Raw genomic sequence first — 21,101 nt, forward strand, 5'->3', positions numbered from 1 at the left:
AATGAGAGTTCTGCTCCTTTCTTTTTCATGAAACTCAATATTTTTTCATTAATTCATTTCTTTTTCATGAAACCCAACCCAGAAGAACTCCTAGATCAAGTATTGAGATAAACTAGCTTTCGTGGGCAACTTATTCATGTAACTAACCCGCATTTTCGTTGCATGCAGAGGAAGATAACCAAAACCTCCCATGCTTAGCTCGATGGGAAGGGTATTCTAATCCACAATCCACTGAAAATACTAAACGTCAGCATTGTAGTCAATGCGAGTCGGGAGCAGAATTCGTACCAACCAGCCACTGCTGAGATTCGAACCTGAGTCATCTAAATGGGAGGCGAACCCTCTATACCATGCGTTCCTGTGGCTCTAACACTAAACTATTAAATTTAAAACGTAATTTGTTTTGCTTTTGAGGGTGTAATTTAATTAGAGTGCTCCTCCAGATCAACTATGTGTGTTATCACCTTTATATCTATGTGTGTAACCAACTACTTGCACCAACTATGTGTGTTATCACCTATGTGTATTATCACACACATAGTTGATAAAGTACCTTTATCAACTATATGTGTTATCAAATTTCGAATGAGTCTAAGAAATGTTTTTATTTTTTTATAATTAAGAGGATTTTTATAAATGATTCTTAAATTGTCTTGACTTGTTGCTTATTTCTTTTTTCCTGCACTACTTTAAATTTTTCTACTAAATTTTCTTTATAGTACATATATAATTACTCCGTTGTAATGCTTCAATAACGTAAAATACAAATAACGCCACCATAACTATATTTTAATTATTTATATTTTTGGGAGTTAAGTATAGTTTGTCTACGGTAAGAACTCCCCTCTCCACAAAGTCTGAAGCTGTCTGCTGCTATGGAAACAAGAATAGTGCATTTCAGGGAGGATAGCTTCTCTTCACTCTCCGGCTATCACAATAGACCAAAGAAAAAGATTCCCTTTCTCTCATCGACCTGAGCCAAAACCTGTCTCTAAGCAATGATCCCACACCCCTACTTAAAATAGTTACACCTCGTTACCATAGTCACCGCCACGGATCCAGTCGAATGGCTAGGGGAGTTCTTACTTCAGACAAACTATATATATATATATATATATATATATATATATGCTTCTACTTTAAATTATATGCTTTAATCTTTAAATGAACTAGTTAAAACTTGTTGGTTACTTTGATTTTTAAATGGACTTGTCTTTATTTTATTTATTTGTTTATTTATTTTAATCTTAAATTTTTAAACTAAATTTCATTTTCTCATAATTTTGTTTTACTTAATATTCTTTATTATCATTATTATTAGTTTTAGTGCGGTTTTTTAAACGTGGAAAAGTCTTACACTTTTGCCAACTGTCAGTTAATTTAAAATTATCATCTTTGAAAGGTGATTTTTTAAAATTGATCTTATCTTTTATCACTTCAAAACAGCAGCTTTATTAATTAATTATTCTATTAATTGACTTTCATGTTTCCAATTTTTTAAATAAATAGTAGATCTTATTTAAATGATTCTTATATTGTGTTAAAACTTTACTACTTTTTCACATTACTTAAATTCTCTCTATTAATTTTTATGTTCATCCTCTCTTAATATTACTTCCTACTTAATATTTATTTATTTTTATTTTTTTATGCATAGAATTATTCTTAGTTGTCAAATATTCTGTCTGTAACAGTATTATTTTTTCCGGTTATTTTATTACAGTTCAATAATAATTTTCAACTTCATAGTTGAGAAAACTTTAAATTTTATTACCTGATAGTTTACATAAAATTAACATTTTAAGGGCTAAGCTTATTATTACTTAAATAACAAGTTTATGATAGCGTATTTTAAGTACGCCTTATATATGGGGATGCGATAAATGGAATTCACGAGAGAGCTAATTTGTTTAAGTCACATATGTGCGCATGAAATTGCTTTTGTATACTTTTGACAAAGAGGGACACTCTTAATATTTTTACTTGAAGAACAGGAATGTAATCAATAGGCATTTTGACTCTAAATTGATATTTCACGTAATAATCCATCTTTCAATAAATATTCCAATAAAACAAATATTTAAAGTTCATTACCCACCCCACCTATTTTTCTATCTCCAATTCTTTTTTTCCCCCCTATTTTTCCATATATGGAGATCGCAAAAAGAAAAAAAAAAAAAAAAAAAAAAAAAAAAAAAATTAAAAATAATTGGACCGCAATGAACAACTTTTGATCTAATGATCATACCTTTATTTTCTAGAACTAACTTTACCTAAAATTTTCTTGAAAAAATTATTATCTTTTAAATTTTACTTAAGACTTTTTCTTCTAAAGATTTTCTTTTTTAAATATAATAAATCCATCTTTTCTTTTCTAAATATAATACTTTACGTGAAGAATAAAACTTCGAAGATTGCAATAAAGACAAGAAATTTAAATCAATAAAGTAGCATTTATTTTTAATATATATAATTTCAAGTAACGATAATATAAAAACAGATAATTTGTATTTCTGAAAACTTGTACAAGTTCTAAGTTAGAGTTTTAGTTTTATATTTTTAAAAAATAATATATAGTTTTATAGTTTTAAAAAAGTTCTATAGTTTTATGTTCGTAAAATTTCCAAAATAAAGGAGGATATTAGCGAGAAAATACACAGTTAGAAACTAATGAAAATCAGGAGGAATTGATTGTTGTGAATACATTGGAAGATGATATTAAGACAGTGCATTACGTAAATAATACTACACTGTTTTTCTCGCAGCTCTCTCTTATTTTAAGGGTAATTAAATTTTTATTTCATTTTTAACGTAGTTACGGAGATGTGATTCTATTATACTTCAATCATATATAAGATGGTGATGAAGAAATTCACTATGTGTGGAAATTTTTGTTAAGCAAAAATTTGCTATTATTCAATTCTATTTATTTATTTTCTTTCTTTCTTTTTTAGAAATATATAAGAATGAAAATTCCATCAAGGTTTTGTTTAATTTGATAAACTGAAGGCATAATTATGTATAAGGTTCGGTTCTTGAATTTTTACAATAATCTCATTCCTGACATAGTTTAAATCTTCATTTGCAGTATAATTTTCTTCGATTAGATTATAAGCATCCTGTTAATACATAAATGATACTTTGAAAAAAATATTTTACACGCATATAAAATAACAATTCTAATATCCAAACGCATTCCAAAACGTATTGATTGATATCCTTACTGCTATTATAGTGAAATATTTTAAGAAACAACTTAATATTTTAAGACCCTTTCAAAAAATACGATTTAAAAAAGAATTCAAAACAACTTTGAGTATTCTCAAAAGAATTTTAACACATTCTCAAAAGAATTTTAAAAATCACATGCATTTATTTTTCGAAAATAAATAAATGTTCAAATGTTACATATTTTTAAATACAGTTTTCACTACTTTTTTCTCTTCATATCCTTTGAAAAAAATTAAGTTAATTCAGAGAAAGTACGTTTTAGTGTTTGATTTTGTAACTTAAAATATTGTCGGCATTAATTAATTACCATATTTATAAATAACTTTAACCTTATAAGGTTTGGCCTTCTTACAATGATAGAGTCTTCGTGCTTTGAAATCAGATCATTGCATCAAGAACTATTTAGGATGTTCCCTTTTTTTCTGTGAGTGTGTGCACTGTACTTTCAAAAAATTTTAGATAATTAATTAAATTAAATATTTTATAAGACAAAGCAATGAGTTATAGTCTTATAATTTTTAATTTTCCATAAGAGTTTTTTTTTTGTGCTATATATTTCGATTAGCAAGGGAAAAAAGAATATTGATAAATTATACAGCATTAAATTTGAAAAAGAAACTTTTATTTTCAGTTTATGATACAGAGTGGATTTAATATTACACGTTAAAAGCACTGTTTGGAAAAAAAAAAAAAAAAGAACATTTCAGAGCGAAAAGTAATTTTTAATTTATTGGATTTCCAGGAGGTGCAAGAGCACTCTCTTGATCCCAATCCTTGCTGGCACCCATACCATACCAGATTATGTTCATTATTCAGTTCCAAAATAAGGCCACATTTATTCTCTAACTTGAAAAAAAAAAAAAAAAATGACACAATTTTTATTAAAATTGAAACACATTATATTCTTTTATTTTAAAACACCATCTATATATTAATATTATTTTGAAAAAAATATATAAATATTTCTTCGTGTCAAAACTCATTTTGTACATTAAAAAAATAATTTCTTATTTAAAATGCTGTTTTACTCATGTAAAAAAAGGGAATTCGATAAACTAAAGAATGTTTTTTTTGTGTTATATTTAAAGACAAATATGAAATTGGGAAGTAGTTTCGAGCAACTGGAAAGCTGAAAACAGTCCAACTTTAGATTTTACAAAACAAATTCCAAATCAAAAATTATGATTTCGAATGGATGTATTTTTGAAATCGTTTGCAGAGGGTTAAAGCAAGCGCCATTTTTATTAAAATTAAAAACTAATAAATTTATACCAAAATTTGTTCTCTTTACACAGTCATTATTAAATAATTGCATAATCTAAAGCGATGGTTTCGGTTTTCTAAATGAAAGTTTGTTATTCGTCGGTTTGGGACAAAAACTTTTTTTCACCTCTTTGAAATCAACGTAGGAGTTTCCGGTTCCGGTGTGACCACGCCTTTGCTAGATTTGTAGCAGACAGCGCAGTTTGTTTACAGAAAACCACGATATTGAAGTCCGAAGCAATGGCTCTACCCCGACCGAAATCTCCTCGACCTGTAACACCCCAATCTAAAAAAGATGAATCTTTTCTGGAATATCTCGGAACATTAGGTCGTAGAAAAAAAATTAAAGAAGGTAAAAATTTTAAATATAATTATTTTATTAAATTTGAAGAAAGGATACTCGTGGGTGTAAATTGGTTCATTGCCTTATTTGGTAGTGTCAATTCCAATTCATATGTTTAAAACAATGCGAAAATTTTAATAACTAATCTATTTTTTTTTGTTCATATTACTTTATTTGTTAACTTATAAGTTGTTAAAGATTCTCTTAAATTGTATTTGTGCGTTTAAATATAAACAAAACTCGACAGCTGAGGATCATAGTCAATGAATTGACATATCTCAATCTGTTTTATAGTTAATGAATTGACTGCTGAAGGAAAAGATGCCATCGATTCTCCTGGTAAACAAAAAGCAGAAGATCTTTTACCTCAAGATTATATTTTGGGTAATTATTTTTGCCGCTACACTTTTACTTTTTGTTTTTGTTGATAGTTTCCTTGTGATTAGTGATGCAGATCACATGTGATTAACTTGTTTAAATTTTACATATGATTTCCTACACTTATTTCTTATTATTTTAAATAATAATGTAGAGATACATTGTTGTTTACAAGCCTTACATGTGCCACTACTCCTAACATAAGCAGGCTAGTGATGTAATTTATATGTGATTAAATTTGCTTGATTTTATTTGTGATTCCTTACATTTGCTTATTATTATTGAAAAATATTATTGTTGAAATATATTATTGTTTACTATAATTGCTTTATATGTGCCATTACTTGTAACATTCGCATGTTAGTGTTGTAGTTTAGATGCAATTAACTTAATATCGTTTTATGAGATTGTTTACTCTTTTTTATTTGTGTTGTAAAAGTACAATCTTGTTATATACTTTGTCTGCAACAAACTTTTGTATATTTCAAATATATTGCTAATTCTAATCTCAAAAATAAGCAGCTGTTTAAATTATTACTATTTGAGTGAAAAATAATTTTATTTTGGAAACTAAAACGATATTAATCAATAAATTTTGTAAAAACACACATAATGAAACAAAAAATGCTAACAGCATAAAACACGACTTGGATATAAATTGTTCAGCAGTAACTGTATTGTTTTATGATGTACCTCTCAGTTTTAAGCACTTTCTACTTTAGGGATTTATAATAGCTTTGTATGTGGGATTTATAATTGACGCTCGAAACGGGCTACAGGTGGAATAGAGCACAACTCTCTACCTAAGGCGACATTTCGCTTGCTTTCACCATTACCATGTGGAAATTAGGAAAATGGACAAAATTAAATCCCTCATATTAATCAAAAAATGTGTAAAATTCTGACAAAAACACATTTTATTATTTAGAGCATTACCAGAACTTAAATACTTATTATTATGGGTGACTAAAATTGGTAAATTTGTCTAATTATGTGATTTGTGTATACTTATTAATTTTTTAATGTTAACAAAATAATTGTGCCCCGAAGTTATCATTTTAAATAGTATATTTATCAAGTAATACTAATAGCTTTTTATATGACTTTTATTTGTGACCTGCGATTGCAAGTTATGTCTAATAACTTTATAAGTATTAGATATTCATTTTTCTGATTACTGGGAAGAAAATCTTTACTAAATTACTGTTTATGGCTTTAAAAAAGGTGGTGTCTAATATAATTATTTAATGTTAAGAACCTTAACTTAAGTAAATTGAAAATGTAATGTCTCTAGTGATATATTTCAGCCTTAGAAATTAAGTAAACATTCCAATTTATTTTTGTTTCTATTTTTACTAACTATGTTTTTTTTTTTTAAGAAGCTATTTTTTTTCTGACATAAATAACTATGTAGATATAAATTTATGTATATAAAACTGTTTACAGGTTATTGTAGCCTTACAGATTTTTTTCTCCAAATATTTGAGACATGTCATAATTTCTATTTTTTTGTTGTTTGTTTTTATTTCACATATAGACATTCATTTTTAAAACACTCTTACATATTTATAAAATAATTTTGACTGATTTAATTGTTCCAACATTATCTATTTAAATTGATGAATCCCTTTGAAAACAATATAAATTTCGTAAGATAAGCTCAGATACAAATCTTGAACTCAGACAAAATTAGCAGGCCCTAATGCACCTTTACAGCCAAGTCTCTTACTTTTATTTAATTTTTAAATAAAAAAATGTAAATTGACCATTTTTAGGGCAAGTAGAACAATTTGTATTATTCTGCTAGCATAAAAGTAAATCGTTAGTACTAAATTCGATGATCAACAATAAAGAAGAACTTGCTTGTTATGCTAAAGCATATGGTTATTTCTCATTAGAAAAATTATTAAGTTATTAATTCAAATCTACAATTCAAATTAGTAACTTCAATAATTTTTCTAATGAGAAAATTTGAAGAAAAAACAAACAAACAAACAAGAAATTAGGCATTCAAAATTTTCATTTTAATATTTATTGTTAGAAATGAAGACAAACTTTGTTATTAGTTCTTTAGACTCTCAGGTTGCAATTGTCCTCTTTCTCTCCACTTTTTGTCTTAGGTTTTGATTATAATTGTATTGATAACCATTGCTTTACTTTATAATTTGTTGTATTGACGTCTGTTTCTATTTCAACTATTAATTTTAATGTGTTTTAGATGAATTCGAAGAAAGATCCATGATTGAACCGGCTTCTTATGATGATCCCAAGCTGAAGGAATTGATCAATGTTTTGATTGAATGGATCAATGATGAATTAGCTGGTTATCGAATAATTGTGAAAGACATTGAGGAAGATCTTTATGATGGTCAAGTTTTACAAAAACTTTTAGGTTTGGCTTTTGATTGTTCTATAATATTTTCCAAGAACTTTTTTTTAAAAATTTTATTTTTAAGTATATTGCTGAATTCTTCTATTGACATAATTCTTTTTAAATATTGTAATGCATACAGTATTTATTTTCACTTTTATGCTACAATTAAAGAAAACTTTCATAGTTAAAAAAATATTTAAAACTATTATTTTACTATTTATGGAACTAAAAGTTATGAAGTTTTTTCTTTTAAATTGATAGGATTAAAAAAAAAAAAACTTTAAGTTCTACTTCTCTCTTATATATAAGTGCAGACTCCATTCTTATTATCTCTGTTATGAAAAGATTTTTATTTTCTTGGAAAGATTCTTAGAAACTTTTTGCTATCCTTAAGAATGAGTATTTAATAAAAACAACTCATTTTAAAATTGAGATGTGACATATGGCATTGTATATGCCCATAGACATAGTTAATGTTAGTTAATTAATAATTAGCTTTACTATTTATAAAATTAAATGAATGTGAAATTAGATTTTTCAAATTACCTCAGAGAATTCTAATTACAATTGCTTCTAATGTTTTAAACATGTTTAAAATTGATTTTTTAATCAGAGATTATTAACTGGGGATAGTTGATTTATTAGGATATCTATTTAAATTCACAGTAAATAGTTTTTTAAAAAAAAATTTATAAATGTTTAATCCTGGTTTGTTATTTTTAGTATGCTAAAAAATGCATTGGAATTGATTTTAAAGTTAGGCTTAAGATGACTCCAAAATTGTCATTTCGAGTATTTTTTTATTGATTTATGTCAGTTCAATATTAAAAAATAAAATAAAATAAACAATTTAGAAGAAAATTTCATCAATATAAAATAAAATTAGAATAATTTTTTTCAAATCTCTTTATTTAAACATGTATGTGTTTAATATTTGTTAATATTTTCTCGATTTTTTTTTTTGCAGAAAAGTTGATGGATGTAAAATTAGACGTTGTTGAAGTTACCCAGTCAGAAGTGGGGCAAAAAATAAAACTAAAAAGAGTTTTAGAAGCTGCCAATAATACTTTAGGGATCAATAACTGGAACCAGCCAAAATGGAACGTGGAAAGTAATTATATTTTTATTCAAAATTTTTGCATCTAGTTAATTCTAAGTAGCTTGTTTAAACCATGCAATATTTCTTAAATGGGTAGCTTTTTTACTTTTTGTTCTGTGTAATGTTATTAGAACAACTGTATATATTTATAAAATTTGATTTTTTTGCTACTGGCATTTTACATAAATATTTCTTTAAAAAATCGAAATATTTAATAAATATGGATAAATAATTTAAAATTATAATTTTAGATTTTAAAAATCATAACAGGTTAAAATAATTCCTAACTCTTGGAACCCCTGTGACTCTTACTGGGAAACTCAGGACTCCACATAACACCTTTTAGGAATTGTTTTTTAAGGCGATAAAAAATGAAAAGTTGTTCGATATTTATAAACCTATGTGAATGTATGGAAAGAGAATCCTGACTTTTTAAATTTCGGCTAAAATAGAATGTAAAAAAACTACTATATTTCTTATTAAAATTTTTGTAAACTTTTAAAGTTTGTTTCCTGTTGAATTATTAAAGATTCAGTTTTATTATTCGAGTATTAAGTACGTATACTTAATACTTATATATTTTTCATAATCATACTCATTAATAATAATTATCTGAATTCTTTATGTTTAATTATTTGATTATAATACACATTAACGTTTGATGTGCATAAGTTTAAGACAAATAAAGTCCTAAGTACTGTTTCATAACTCCTCATTACGAGTAGTTAATCGTTTTCTCCTACTTTCGATTTTTGTTATCTTTCCTTGTTTTCTTATCATTTACTATTTCTACAATCGCCTAATTTAGCTTAACTCTTCAAATTATTTTTGTAAGAATTAGTGAAACGTTTGGTTTATTTATTTGTACTTTGTATGTGGTAATGATGAAAACTAAATTCAATTTGATGTTTAAACCTGCCAATTCCAGGGCTGATTATGCTCCGGAAAAAATCCGGATTTCCGGAATTTTCGCTAACAGTGATCCGGAAGTTTCCGGAGATCGAAGATCCAGAAGTTTAAAAAAATCATTGATCACAGAAGTTTCCAGAAATCAAATTTCCAAAGGTGGAACTTAAAAACACAGTTTATTTTATTTGTTTGTAAGGGAGAGCCAGAGTGATACTTTATAAGCTTATATTCATGATTAATATTCATTTTTTATCAGTAAATAGTTGTTATAATCATTAGCTCAAGAAAGAAAGACACATTTGTAAATTTTAATTACTTCTCCAGGTTAATTTTTCAATTTAAACTTTTTTTTTTTAACTCAAGAAATTTTCTGGAAATTTGACTTGGGCTCACAATCACCCTTGCAATTCACACATTCTTTAGTTTTAAAATCAGAAGCAGGAATGAAAGATTAGAGTAAAACAAAAAGGAGTCTACTATATGGCTATCAAATCTCTGCAACAAGAAATTATTTTGAAAACTATGTTTATTATGTATCTTTTAGGACTTGGGATAATACAATGATAACCCACATTTTTCAAATTGTTCAAAAGAGTGTTTTTTTAAAAAAAATTTTTTTTTTTTAGAGAAACACCACAAATTACATCGTATGCAATAATATGTTTCTGTATAATGTGATATCATCTAGTGTAAATTTTTAAAACTTGTAAAATATCTATCAAGAATCAATAATAAAAAGTAGTTTAATGTCTCAGCTTTGAAAAAGTGTAGCTTACTATACCGAGCCGCACTTTTTTAACTTTACTCATGTATATTCACATTTCTTCTATAATTTATTTATGAGTCGAAGTTCCTTATGTTTAGCAATTAATTTCCCATAAGCATTTATTAATAAGCTATTTTTTTTGAAGGTATTCATTCTAAGAATGTAGTTGCTATTCTTCATCTACTTGTATCTTTAGCTCGGCACTTTAGAGCTCCCATTCGTCTGCCTGAAAATGTTGTTATAAATGTTGTAGTGGTTCAGGTTAGATAATATTTTATGTTTCACTATATATGTTTTATTTTATTTTTCAATGTATAAATAAGGCATTGTGCTTCAGCCGTTTGTTTACTTTTACAAAACTAACTGATTTTATTTTTCGTTCAAGATTTTGAAAAACAAATATCTTGAAACACTGACAAATAACTTTCATTCTTCTTTTTTTTCACTTTGTTTTTAATATGCCACTTATACTGATTGTTGAGTTATTCATTGACACACTGTATTGTTAATATGTATGCAGGATCAATAAATAATATTGTTTTTAAATATGCATTAAATAAAGTTATAATGTTTTAATGTAAGTAAAAATTATAATTATTAAAAAATTGAACTTAAAAATGCTTTGAATAATACTTGAATAAAATAAGTTTAAATTTGAATAATGTTGTTATATCTATATTTTTAAATTTTTAACAAATATTTAATAGTTTGAAAAAATGTTTTTAAAATTTTTTTGATCCTTGTCTAGAAGGTAATTTTATTCAATTCAGCTGGGTTGTTTTGTAAACAGTGTTACTTTGCTACATGGGAATTCAAAAACATAATGTTTGGGGTTATATTCCTGATTTTGGATTTAAGTTTAAAATAACAATTTTACATAATATCTAATAAAAAAAGTATGCAGTTAAGATGAAATGTATTACTAAATTAATATCTTTCTTTAATAACTGGATTATTTTTAAAGACATCAGTCAGATTTAGTTGCTTAAAATGTTTCTGTTTTTCTTCAATTAACGATTTTAGTAATTTATACAGTTAAATAATTTGCCTTTTAGATTTCAAATTTGGAGACCATTTAACGTTGCTTTTATTTTATTATAAAAGCACAAATTTTTTTTGAATTTTTTTATTTTTCTTTGTTGAACTGTTTGTTACTTTGACTATTGTGTATGCTATTTATATTGTTGAAAAGGCAAAGTGTAAACCATTCATGTCAGAAAGAAGATGTAAATAAAATTATAATTAAGTAGCCCCCAACTATAAAATATTTGCTACTATGTTTTACGAGCATATTATTTTTGGCTTAGTTTAATTTCTAATTGGCTGAACTGTCTCTGCAAATTTTTTTTAACACTTTATTTGGCATGTTACACAGCTTTTTTTATTTTTTAAAATAGAAAAAAGAAGGAATGCTCCATACAAGAACTGTTGCTGAGGAGCTGACATCTACTTATGAGTAAGTTTGTAATTTATACTCAAAGGATATTTACTCCTAACTTATTCTGGGCCTAGATCTTGGAGAAAATAAGTTTTTAAATTCAAATATATAAAAATGATTACAAAAAGGAAGGAAAAGTAATTTTTTTTAAAAAACAAACGTCGTGTATAAAATTTCATGTACTTAGTGTGGCTCCACAAGGTCAGGGAAATTGAGTTGGGTAAGAAATGTAGGAAATGTCAGTGATTATTGTATATTTCAGCCAATACCTAAAAGCAGTTGCAACAGACCTAAAAACTAACTACTATTAAATTTCATAGTAAAACTAATATTTGTTGCAATTATTTCTTGCAAAAATTGCAAGAATGTATCAATGGTTAAGTTTTCTTAAGTTTTTAAATTTAGAATATAAATTTGTAAAAATGCTTTTTTTGAATTTTTTTATTTTTCTTTGTTGAACTGTTTGTTACTTTGACTAGTGTGTATGCTATTTATAATACATTGTTCCAAAAATACATTGTTCCAAATTTTCTAGGCATATTTGCAGTTCAGGAATGCTATTCACTTGCCTAGCAATAATTTTTAAAATTAAGCTTTTTGCATAAATTAATTTTGATTCTTATTAATGACTAAGATTGCTACATTGCATTATGAGCTTCTTAAAATGAGTTTGGATTCTGATTTTCTTATGCAAAAATTGCAGATTTATGAAATTTACACCTTACTATTGAAATTATGTTTCCTATAAAATGTCACACTTGAAATTTTTCTTCTTTACTTGTTGAATGAGAAAAATGTCACTGAGAAGTGATTAAATATTCCAATGTTTAGTGAAAATGTATTTTGGAATTTTATTGACACTTCCGTGCATAAGTGAAGTTTTAATTCTGGAATTCAGTTCAAACTGTTGCAAAAACTTTTTAAAAGTTCAATAAAATAAATAACTTTTTAAAAATAATAAATAATATTTTTCAACTTGCATTTTCTCTCTCGCTTAGATCAAATTATATTTGAAAGAAAAATTCTTATTAGAAATAATCTATTGCTATAAAAAGCTAATTTGGCAATAAAAATAATATAAACATGTGAGAAAATTTAGTTAAAATTACAGGCGTTAAAGAACTTTATTTTAAAATATTTAGTAAAGCAAAATACATTTAATGTATACGTAACAACTTTGAAATATGTGAATTGTTGAAGAACTCTCCTTTTATATGAATCTTTCAACCACAAATTGATGGATTCTGAAAGATCACAGTTTTGAGTGGAGACATTATTATGAAAATTCTGTTTTCCAGAGTGTTTTTGAAATGATGTGCTTTTATCATTAAACAGTTTAAAAAAAGAAAGGAGAAAAAAAAAAGAAACATGATAAGAAAAAGTGACTGGTTTATTTAATCATGTTGCCACTTCTTTTAGTTGACTCGCCATGTGACGAATGCTTATTTTCAGGTCTATTTAAAACCACATCTTTTGAATTACTTCAGAGAAAAAAATTAAACTTATTTTTCTTTGCTTGAGAAATAATTTTTTGAACAAATTTTTTGATAATTATATATTTATGTTAAAACATTTCTAATAATACAATGCTATATTTTTAGTGACCTTGGAATGCGAGTTGGTAAGTTCAATTTTGTGATGTTATTTATATTGCAATTGTATGGAAATTATAAATTTTTAATTTCATTTTTTGCTTTAATTTATTTATATTAATAATTTTTTTTGTTGCATTTGCTGTTCTTTTATATATTTTATCTTATGAAATGTTTAAATTAGCAATTTGGGAAACATTGCAATCAACACTTTCACAAGTAGAGATGTATGCGTGCAGAACAAATAATTTTAAGGAAACTATGACATGGTAGTTGTTTTTAATTTAGGAAAATCAGAGTTACTTGAGATGTGCAAATACCATTCTAAGCCTAATATACAAGGTCATAAATTTTAAATGTTTGAAATCAAAATGGTTAAAAGTTTACTGACACAATCCTTTTTTCATTGTTACTTTTATTGCTTTATGATTATTGATTGAGTTTAAGAAAATATGATGTATTTCTAGATCTATTAATCCTACCAAAAATTTAAGAAAACCAGAAAAAAATTAAAATATTATTCGTTTTTTGAGTTCCTTTAAAGATTTAAATTTTGAAACTATATTTTTCTCTCTTCTCATGACATTTTAAGATATTTTGAAATCTAAGAACCTTGGTAAGATTTATTCACTGATTATTAAAAAGGAATTTTAAAATTGAGAATACCTGAATTTTGTTAATTGTATTGATAAATTCGCATGTTTCAAATATATAAATTATTACAAGCATAAAAATTTTGAAATATAAAATTTTAAACGCTTTAATAATATCTTCAATTGTAAGCCCGAACTAACATTATTTTTTTTTAACTACAAAAAATCAAAATTAAAGATTGCCTTTATTTCCAAGAATTTAACTTGAAATTATACATTGTTATAAATTTTTATAATGTAAAATGTAACAAAGTGAAAGATTATTTTATCCTAAGCTTATTATACTCGAGGGAAGTAATCTATTGAAGTTTTAATTGATCTATTCAAAGCAATTTTCTGTTGCTATTTAATTGCTTATAATTTTTTGAATAACAAGTATTACAGAAGTTAACATATTTTAATAAAGGTTCATTTAATGAATCATAAGTTATTTAAAAACATTTATTTGTTTTCATTTTTATAGAGAGAGATGCATTTGACACTCTTTTTGATCATGCACCTCAACAGTTAGCTCTTGTTAAAAAGGTATGAAAAGTTTTTATTGATTTAAGGTATTTAAATTTTTTTCCAGACTGTTTTTATAGAAATCATTATTATTATATAAAATAAAATTGTCTATATAGCGATGAAAAAAGTATGCACATAATAATCACAAATGAAAAAGTTTAATCTCTTTTCCGTGCTATGTTCTTATAATTCATATAAATAATTTTTGATAAAGAAATTAAATATGAAAATCATTTAGTTATTAACAAACTATGGTTTTTAAGATATTCTATTGGAATATTTAATTACGACAATCATAATCTAGCAATCATATTTGCCTTAGCAATGTCTAAGTAAAATAATTTATGTTCATGGTGTTTACATTTAATGATAAGTCTAAAGACTGGACGATACATCGATGCTTTGGAAAATATCAATTTAATGCAATAATCGATCATCGCTTAAATTTTGTATTTTATCATGCAAAATTACATACTTTAAAATGACGTAAAAAATTTTATACTTTACACTTTAATTTACACTTTTTTATTTTTTTAGATTGCTATTTAATAAAATAATAAATATTTTCAAAAATTTATTTTGCATGGATTTATCTTTGAATAAATGATTTATATAATTGTGTGCAAAAAATTTTGAATTCACTTAAAAATTTCTTGAGATATGGCGAAATACGCAAAAAGAAAATTTGACATCAAGGGGTCCAAACAATGTATTGCTCTCCTGACCAAATTATAAAGACCATATTTTTCAGATTGCGTTTTACAGGGTTTAGAAATTCAAATTCACCGAGAATAGTTATTTTTATTCAGAGACAGTTCGCTTTTGTGTCTGATTTCATAGCTTAATTTATCGTCTGTGATAATTAATTAGCATATTTGAGGTCATCCTCTCAAACCATTACAAATGTGTCCTAAAGCATGAAGATCCAATTATTAGATCAAAAGTTATTCATGGTAAGGCAATATTTTTTTCTTTTGGTGCACTGCATATAACTTCTATGCTGCAAAATCTTGTTTAGCTTTGAATTTCATGCGCATAAAAAAGTTTAACTTTTAAAAGTGTATTTGGTTAAAAAACATAAGATATTGTAATATTATTATGCTCTTTGTTCCGTCTCATATTAAAATTTCTCTTAATTTTCTCTAATGCAAAGCAATGTTTCAAAAATTGTGTTCTTAAATTTTCTACTGCTATAGCCTATGTTTCACTTTGTAATTGTAAAAAATTTTCTTTATATTATATTGTGAAACAAATAGATAGGTTATAGTCATCATGGCATGAATCGTTTTCATTATATGATTTGTACTAAATCTATTGTTATATATATAAAAAAAAGAAAATTTAGTCATTTTGAAATTTTTGTTAGATAACTTTTTCTTTCAATGCTTGTTTAACATATATATTTGATTGCAGTCTTTGGTGACCTTTGTGAATAAGCATTTAAATAAAATCAATCTTGAGGTGACGGATCTGGAAACTCAGGTAAAAATAGCAATTTGAATTGAAATTCTATTAGATATTTATTTTATTACTTCAGTTTAATAGAAATATTAAAACCCATTTTTATTTTAGTTCCACGATGGTTTATATCTTACACTATTGATGGGATTATTGGAAGGATATTTTGTTCCCTTCTATTCATTTCATTTAACCCCAACTACTTTTGACCAAAAAGTGCATAATGTTGCCTTTTCATTTGAGCTTATGATGGACGCTGGACTACAGAAACCAAAAGCTAGACCAGAAGGTATTTATTTAAAATTTATATTGTGCATGTTTTATTTTGTTAAAAACAGTAATTTGAGATTGGATGTCTACTGATTAGATCAGTATAACTATTGATAGCTGGAGCAAAATGGCAAATGAATGTTTCTTCAAGCTGACAAGACCATTAAAATTTGATGTCATTAATTACAAAAAATAAAAAATAACTGTAATATAAAGGAAATGCACACAGCGCTAGAAAGCTAGTTAGTGACCCAAAAGGCAGTCTGATAAGAAGATAGTTTATTTTTATATTATGTGTACCTGGCTGTAAGCTCCAAACAAAACGATTGTCCTTTGTTTAACAGTGATACGTAGAGGAGTAAAATAGAAATTTTCTTTTTTTGTAATAATGTTGTTCAATGTCAACTCAAATAATTTTGTTGTTATTCAAAGTGAACTTTAACTTATAGATAATCTTATTAGAGTTTATGAATCTTGGTGCTTGTATTTTTCTTGTATAGATAAGTTTAATATGCAAACTTTGTAACGTTTCATCAATCAAGGCATTGAAAATGCCAATTTACTGACATTACAGGCCAAGTTCTCAATTTTTTTTTAATATTTTGATTATAGTCTAATACTGTTGGGATGCTTCTCAGGTAAGTGAGGTTATCGGATGCTATGTAATACTGCATCATATCTTAGAATTTGCATTTTTTCTAAGTTAAGAGTTAACTGTTATAGTTTTAGATTGTATTGATATGGACCTTACAAAATCCGGATTAAGTAGGACTCACATTTTATTGCTATTACGTGATTTTGAAGTGAATGTCTTATCCATTGTTGTAATAATTTTATAAGTTGCCTAAATGATGCTTCATCATGTATTCTTTACTGTATTCTTCGTCACATTAAAATATCTTAAGCCTCTATGAATGTTTGTCAAGTTTTCAAGTTTATATACGCAACTTTACTATGAAGAAGATTGCAAAGGTACATCCACTGGATGAACCTTTGCAATCTTCTTCATAGTAAAGTTGCGTTTTTCTAACAAATATATGGCTTTTAAACATTTAAAAAAAAAGCATGTGGCAAGTTTTATTTATTCTGGGCACATCATAATATGTTACTGTCAGTTTAATGATGATTAGAGTGTCGTTGATAAACTTTTTATGCTGAACTCAGCCCAAATTGCTTGTTTAAGCAAATTGTAGTTTGAAATACGCATTAATGGAGCTATATATAACATAAAATACTCATTACTACTGAAATATAAAGGAATATAGCAAAAAAATGTTTTATAGTTCCGAAGTTCTATTTTACAGTCATAATGAGATAAACAAAATATGAATTATTGGAACAGAGAGGCTTACCAGGGAGGCTAATAATTTTAATTACATGTGCGTGAACCTCAGATTTTAACTAAGTTAAAGAAAATAGATGTTTCAAATGTTAAATTGCACCTAAAGTAGGAACAAACATCCATATTGTTATACTTTGGTCTATATAAACTCAATCATGAATAGATTTAATAATTATTCAGAAAGAAAACGAAGTTTTATCTAAGCACAATGCAATACTGCATTAAATACTCAGCTTCAAAGCTATTTTAATTATGCAAACCATGCAAAATAAATAATTGTTGAAAGGAATCTAATATAATTATTAACTGATAATTATTTAGAGCAATATTTCAAAATTATGGAAAAAAACACAAAGAGTAGAAGTTATTAAATATGTGTATGTACCTTAATATAAAACAGCTAATTAAAATACACATAAAAATATTACTAAATAGATGAAATTAAAGAGGCCCAGTGGCTGAGCGGTAGCGCTTCGCGCTGTCGTGCCACAGGTCCCTGGTTCGATCCTCGGGCCGGGCAAGGTTGACTCAGCCTTTCATCCCTTCAGTGGGTCGATAAATGAGTACCAAGCATGCTTGGGAACTAAACACTAGGGGTTCCGCGTTCAGCTCACCACCTGACCGGAACATCTGCTCCTGCACCCCAGATCCCAAGGTCAAGAAAACTGAGATGGGCACAGTAGGCCTTGGCCCTCTATGGGCTGTCGTGCCGCTGAGTTTAGTTTTAGATAAAATTAAATGCTCATAATACTATGAGATTTCACTTTACTAGTTGTAATAAGTTTCTCCTTACGTACCAAGTTATACACACGTGGACCTGCATGTTCTTGATTGTATTGTTTTTCAATATTAAGTAAATACTATAAATATAGAAGCTTAATATAGATCACAGAACAAAGTCAAAAGAAAACAAAGTATTTTCAATTTTCAGAATAAATTTCATAATCTTTAAAATTGTGTTTTAGAGCACATTGATTTAGCGTCATTTTTAGAAAATCACTCTGTTTATGTGAAATTCTACCTAAATAACTTGCATGTTCTGCATCTATTGGAATCCACAGAAAGCTTAAACGTCCACAAATGTTTCAGTGAGGATATATCTATAAATGTTCTTATAGTGTAACTTCAGAAGCTAAGAAGTGAGGGTCCACATATATGGGTAAAGGAGAAGTTAAACAACAAACTGAGGTAATGGAGAGGTTAAAGTTAAACAACCAACCCTAATTTTTTAAGACCTGCATTTCTTTTGAAATAAAAAATGTGCCAAATGACTGAAAATGTGCCGATTTTTTTTAAATTCTACGGATATAGTAGTCAGTTATAGATCTGTTTAATAGTCAAGTTTTATTAAAATACAATAATGGCATTTGATTTCATTTTTACCTAGTTCTATATTCAGTGTCTTAAACTTGCATTTTGAGCAATACTTATTATTATCGAGTTATTCAGCTTTATATGCACCCTTGTAAAAAATTCCTTAAACATGCATTCTGCTCAAATCAAATGTTTAAAAAAGAAAAAAAAAGGATTATATTTTGATGAAACAGAATTGTGGCAATTAAAATAAGATTTCATACTAAACCAAAAATTTTAACATGTTTTTCTTTCCTTTTCAGATATTGTAAATTTGGATCTGAAATCAACTTTACGAGTGCTTTATAATTTATTTGCCAAATATAAACATTTGAGTTAATGATCTGCTGCAGTTATGAGTTTTAGCCTTGTTCACTGTTTGAATCTGCAATTTTCATATACAGTTTAAGAATCGTTACTTGTTATTAATTTTTAACTGCATTTAAATTCATATTAATAAAATTTTATTAACCACTATTTATTGCTGCTCTTTTTAATAGCAATGTTAAAAAACACAATTTCTAGTTGGCACCCAATATAATAACAAAATCTTGATATCAAATTAAACTAATTCTATAGATGTTCTGGTGCTATGCTGTATTCAAACTTGTTATTTTTTACAAGACCTCATGAATGGGTTATATGTGTTATTCCTGATATGCTAAAAAATTATGCTGCCTAATACAATTTATGAAAGAAAGTAAAAATTTGCAGCCTTTGGTAAATGTCTTGAGGAAACACAATATATGTCTTGCACTAAGGAACTCTCAGGTTCATTCGAAACTAACAGTTAATGTAATTATTTGCTTATTATTTTTGTGATATATTTTTAATGTTTTTGTGAGGGTTTTTTAATACATTAATTTTTCATTCGATTTTTTTAAACAGCCAATATTTTTATTCGTGACATTGCATGATCTGATTGTGACAATCGGCATATTTTATGAATTCATTGCTAGAATATTTGTAACAATCGTTTGTTTGGAATTTTTAATAGCACTTTAAAAAAATTTTATAAGTGATCCCCATCATATTCATGAATTTTTCAGATTGAAATCTGTCAAACACAAACTTAATAACTTTAAGACCAGATTACCTTTTCGTATCTGCTACGATTGAATAGCAGTTTGATTTCTCTATAGATTCGGCTTATCAATTTAATTTTCAAAAGAGGTATACATTTAGGAGTTTACTGACTATGCCGGTAAGGGTGTCTAATAAAAGTCCTCACTTACTTCGCTGGTGAAGAGAGGGGAATTGAGTTTAATTCTGGCAGTTAACCAAATAATCTGCGTATATATGCAACAAGATGCATCTTAAATCTGCTGAGGCTGAAAGCCCCCTCATTGTTGGGGACTAAGTTTAGGTAATTTTTGAATCGTCTGAATAGGGTCAAAATTACATTGCATTCCTACCATGGCCTTTAAAAGACAGAGCGACTACTAGGCTAGGTGAACTAGAAACTAGGCCATCATTGGGTGATGTGCGAGTTGAATTAAATAAAATAACCTACAGAAATGAAAACGAATGGAGAAAAAAAAATATTAAGTCCTACTTGAACTTTTCACTCAAGGTTCTTTTGACAATTAAAAAAAGTATACAACCACCAAGAGTTTATTAGACAAAACCCATTGTTTTTGCATAATTATCATATAATACCTGTAGGCCTTTAAATAAAGTGGTTACCAAACATACAACAGGATCTTTCAACAAAAAATAAGCACCTTTTAAGCACTCAAAAAATATTTTTAAGAACTATATACCTTAACAAAATGCAAAATAATTTTCAAAGAGTTTAGATGATATAATATCTCGTTTCTGACAAAGAACTCTTTTCAAGATTATATTAGCCATTATAAAAAGGTCAAGAGATTTTCAGTTCGATATCAAGCCCGAAATTGAAAATATCTTGCAAAAAGCAGCAGAGTTGCACATGAGAGTGCAAGAATCTCACCGAACCCACGCAAGTATTTCATCAAACATGTAAAATGATTAGCGCTACGTACCGACGGTACGTCGAAATGGATTGTGGTTGAATGAATTGTGAAAACATTGAACAGAACTATGTGAAAAGTAGCCTAAAAATTGATTAAACTTACAAATTCAACATTTTAAACTCTATAAA

The 21,101-nt window shown here is 26.8% G+C and overlaps 1 protein-coding gene across 1 annotated transcript; it reads left to right on the top strand.

Annotated features, from left to right (window-relative positions):
• Positions 1 to 4,551: 4,551 nt before the first annotated feature.
• parvin (beta-parvin) lies at positions 4,552 to 19,453 on the top strand. Its single transcript, XM_016068458.4, has 11 exons — positions 4,552 to 4,846; positions 5,132 to 5,221; positions 7,434 to 7,607; positions 8,557 to 8,700; positions 10,509 to 10,624; positions 11,761 to 11,819; positions 13,403 to 13,422; positions 14,510 to 14,571; positions 15,967 to 16,035; positions 16,126 to 16,300; positions 19,240 to 19,453. Exons 1-11 carry the CDS (start codon positions 4,735 to 4,737, stop codon positions 19,314 to 19,316), a joined length of 1,098 nt encoding a protein of 365 aa, XP_015923944.1. The 5' UTR covers positions 4,552 to 4,734; the 3' UTR covers positions 19,317 to 19,453.
• Positions 19,454 to 21,101: the final 1,648 nt, after the last annotated feature.

The sequence above is a fragment of the Parasteatoda tepidariorum genome, chromosome 1 (assembly GCF_982258835.1).
Source record: "Parasteatoda tepidariorum strain Cologne lab strain chromosome 1, Ptep-v5.0, whole genome shotgun sequence".
Lineage (NCBI taxonomy): Eukaryota > Metazoa > Arthropoda > Arachnida > Araneae > Theridiidae > Parasteatoda > Parasteatoda tepidariorum.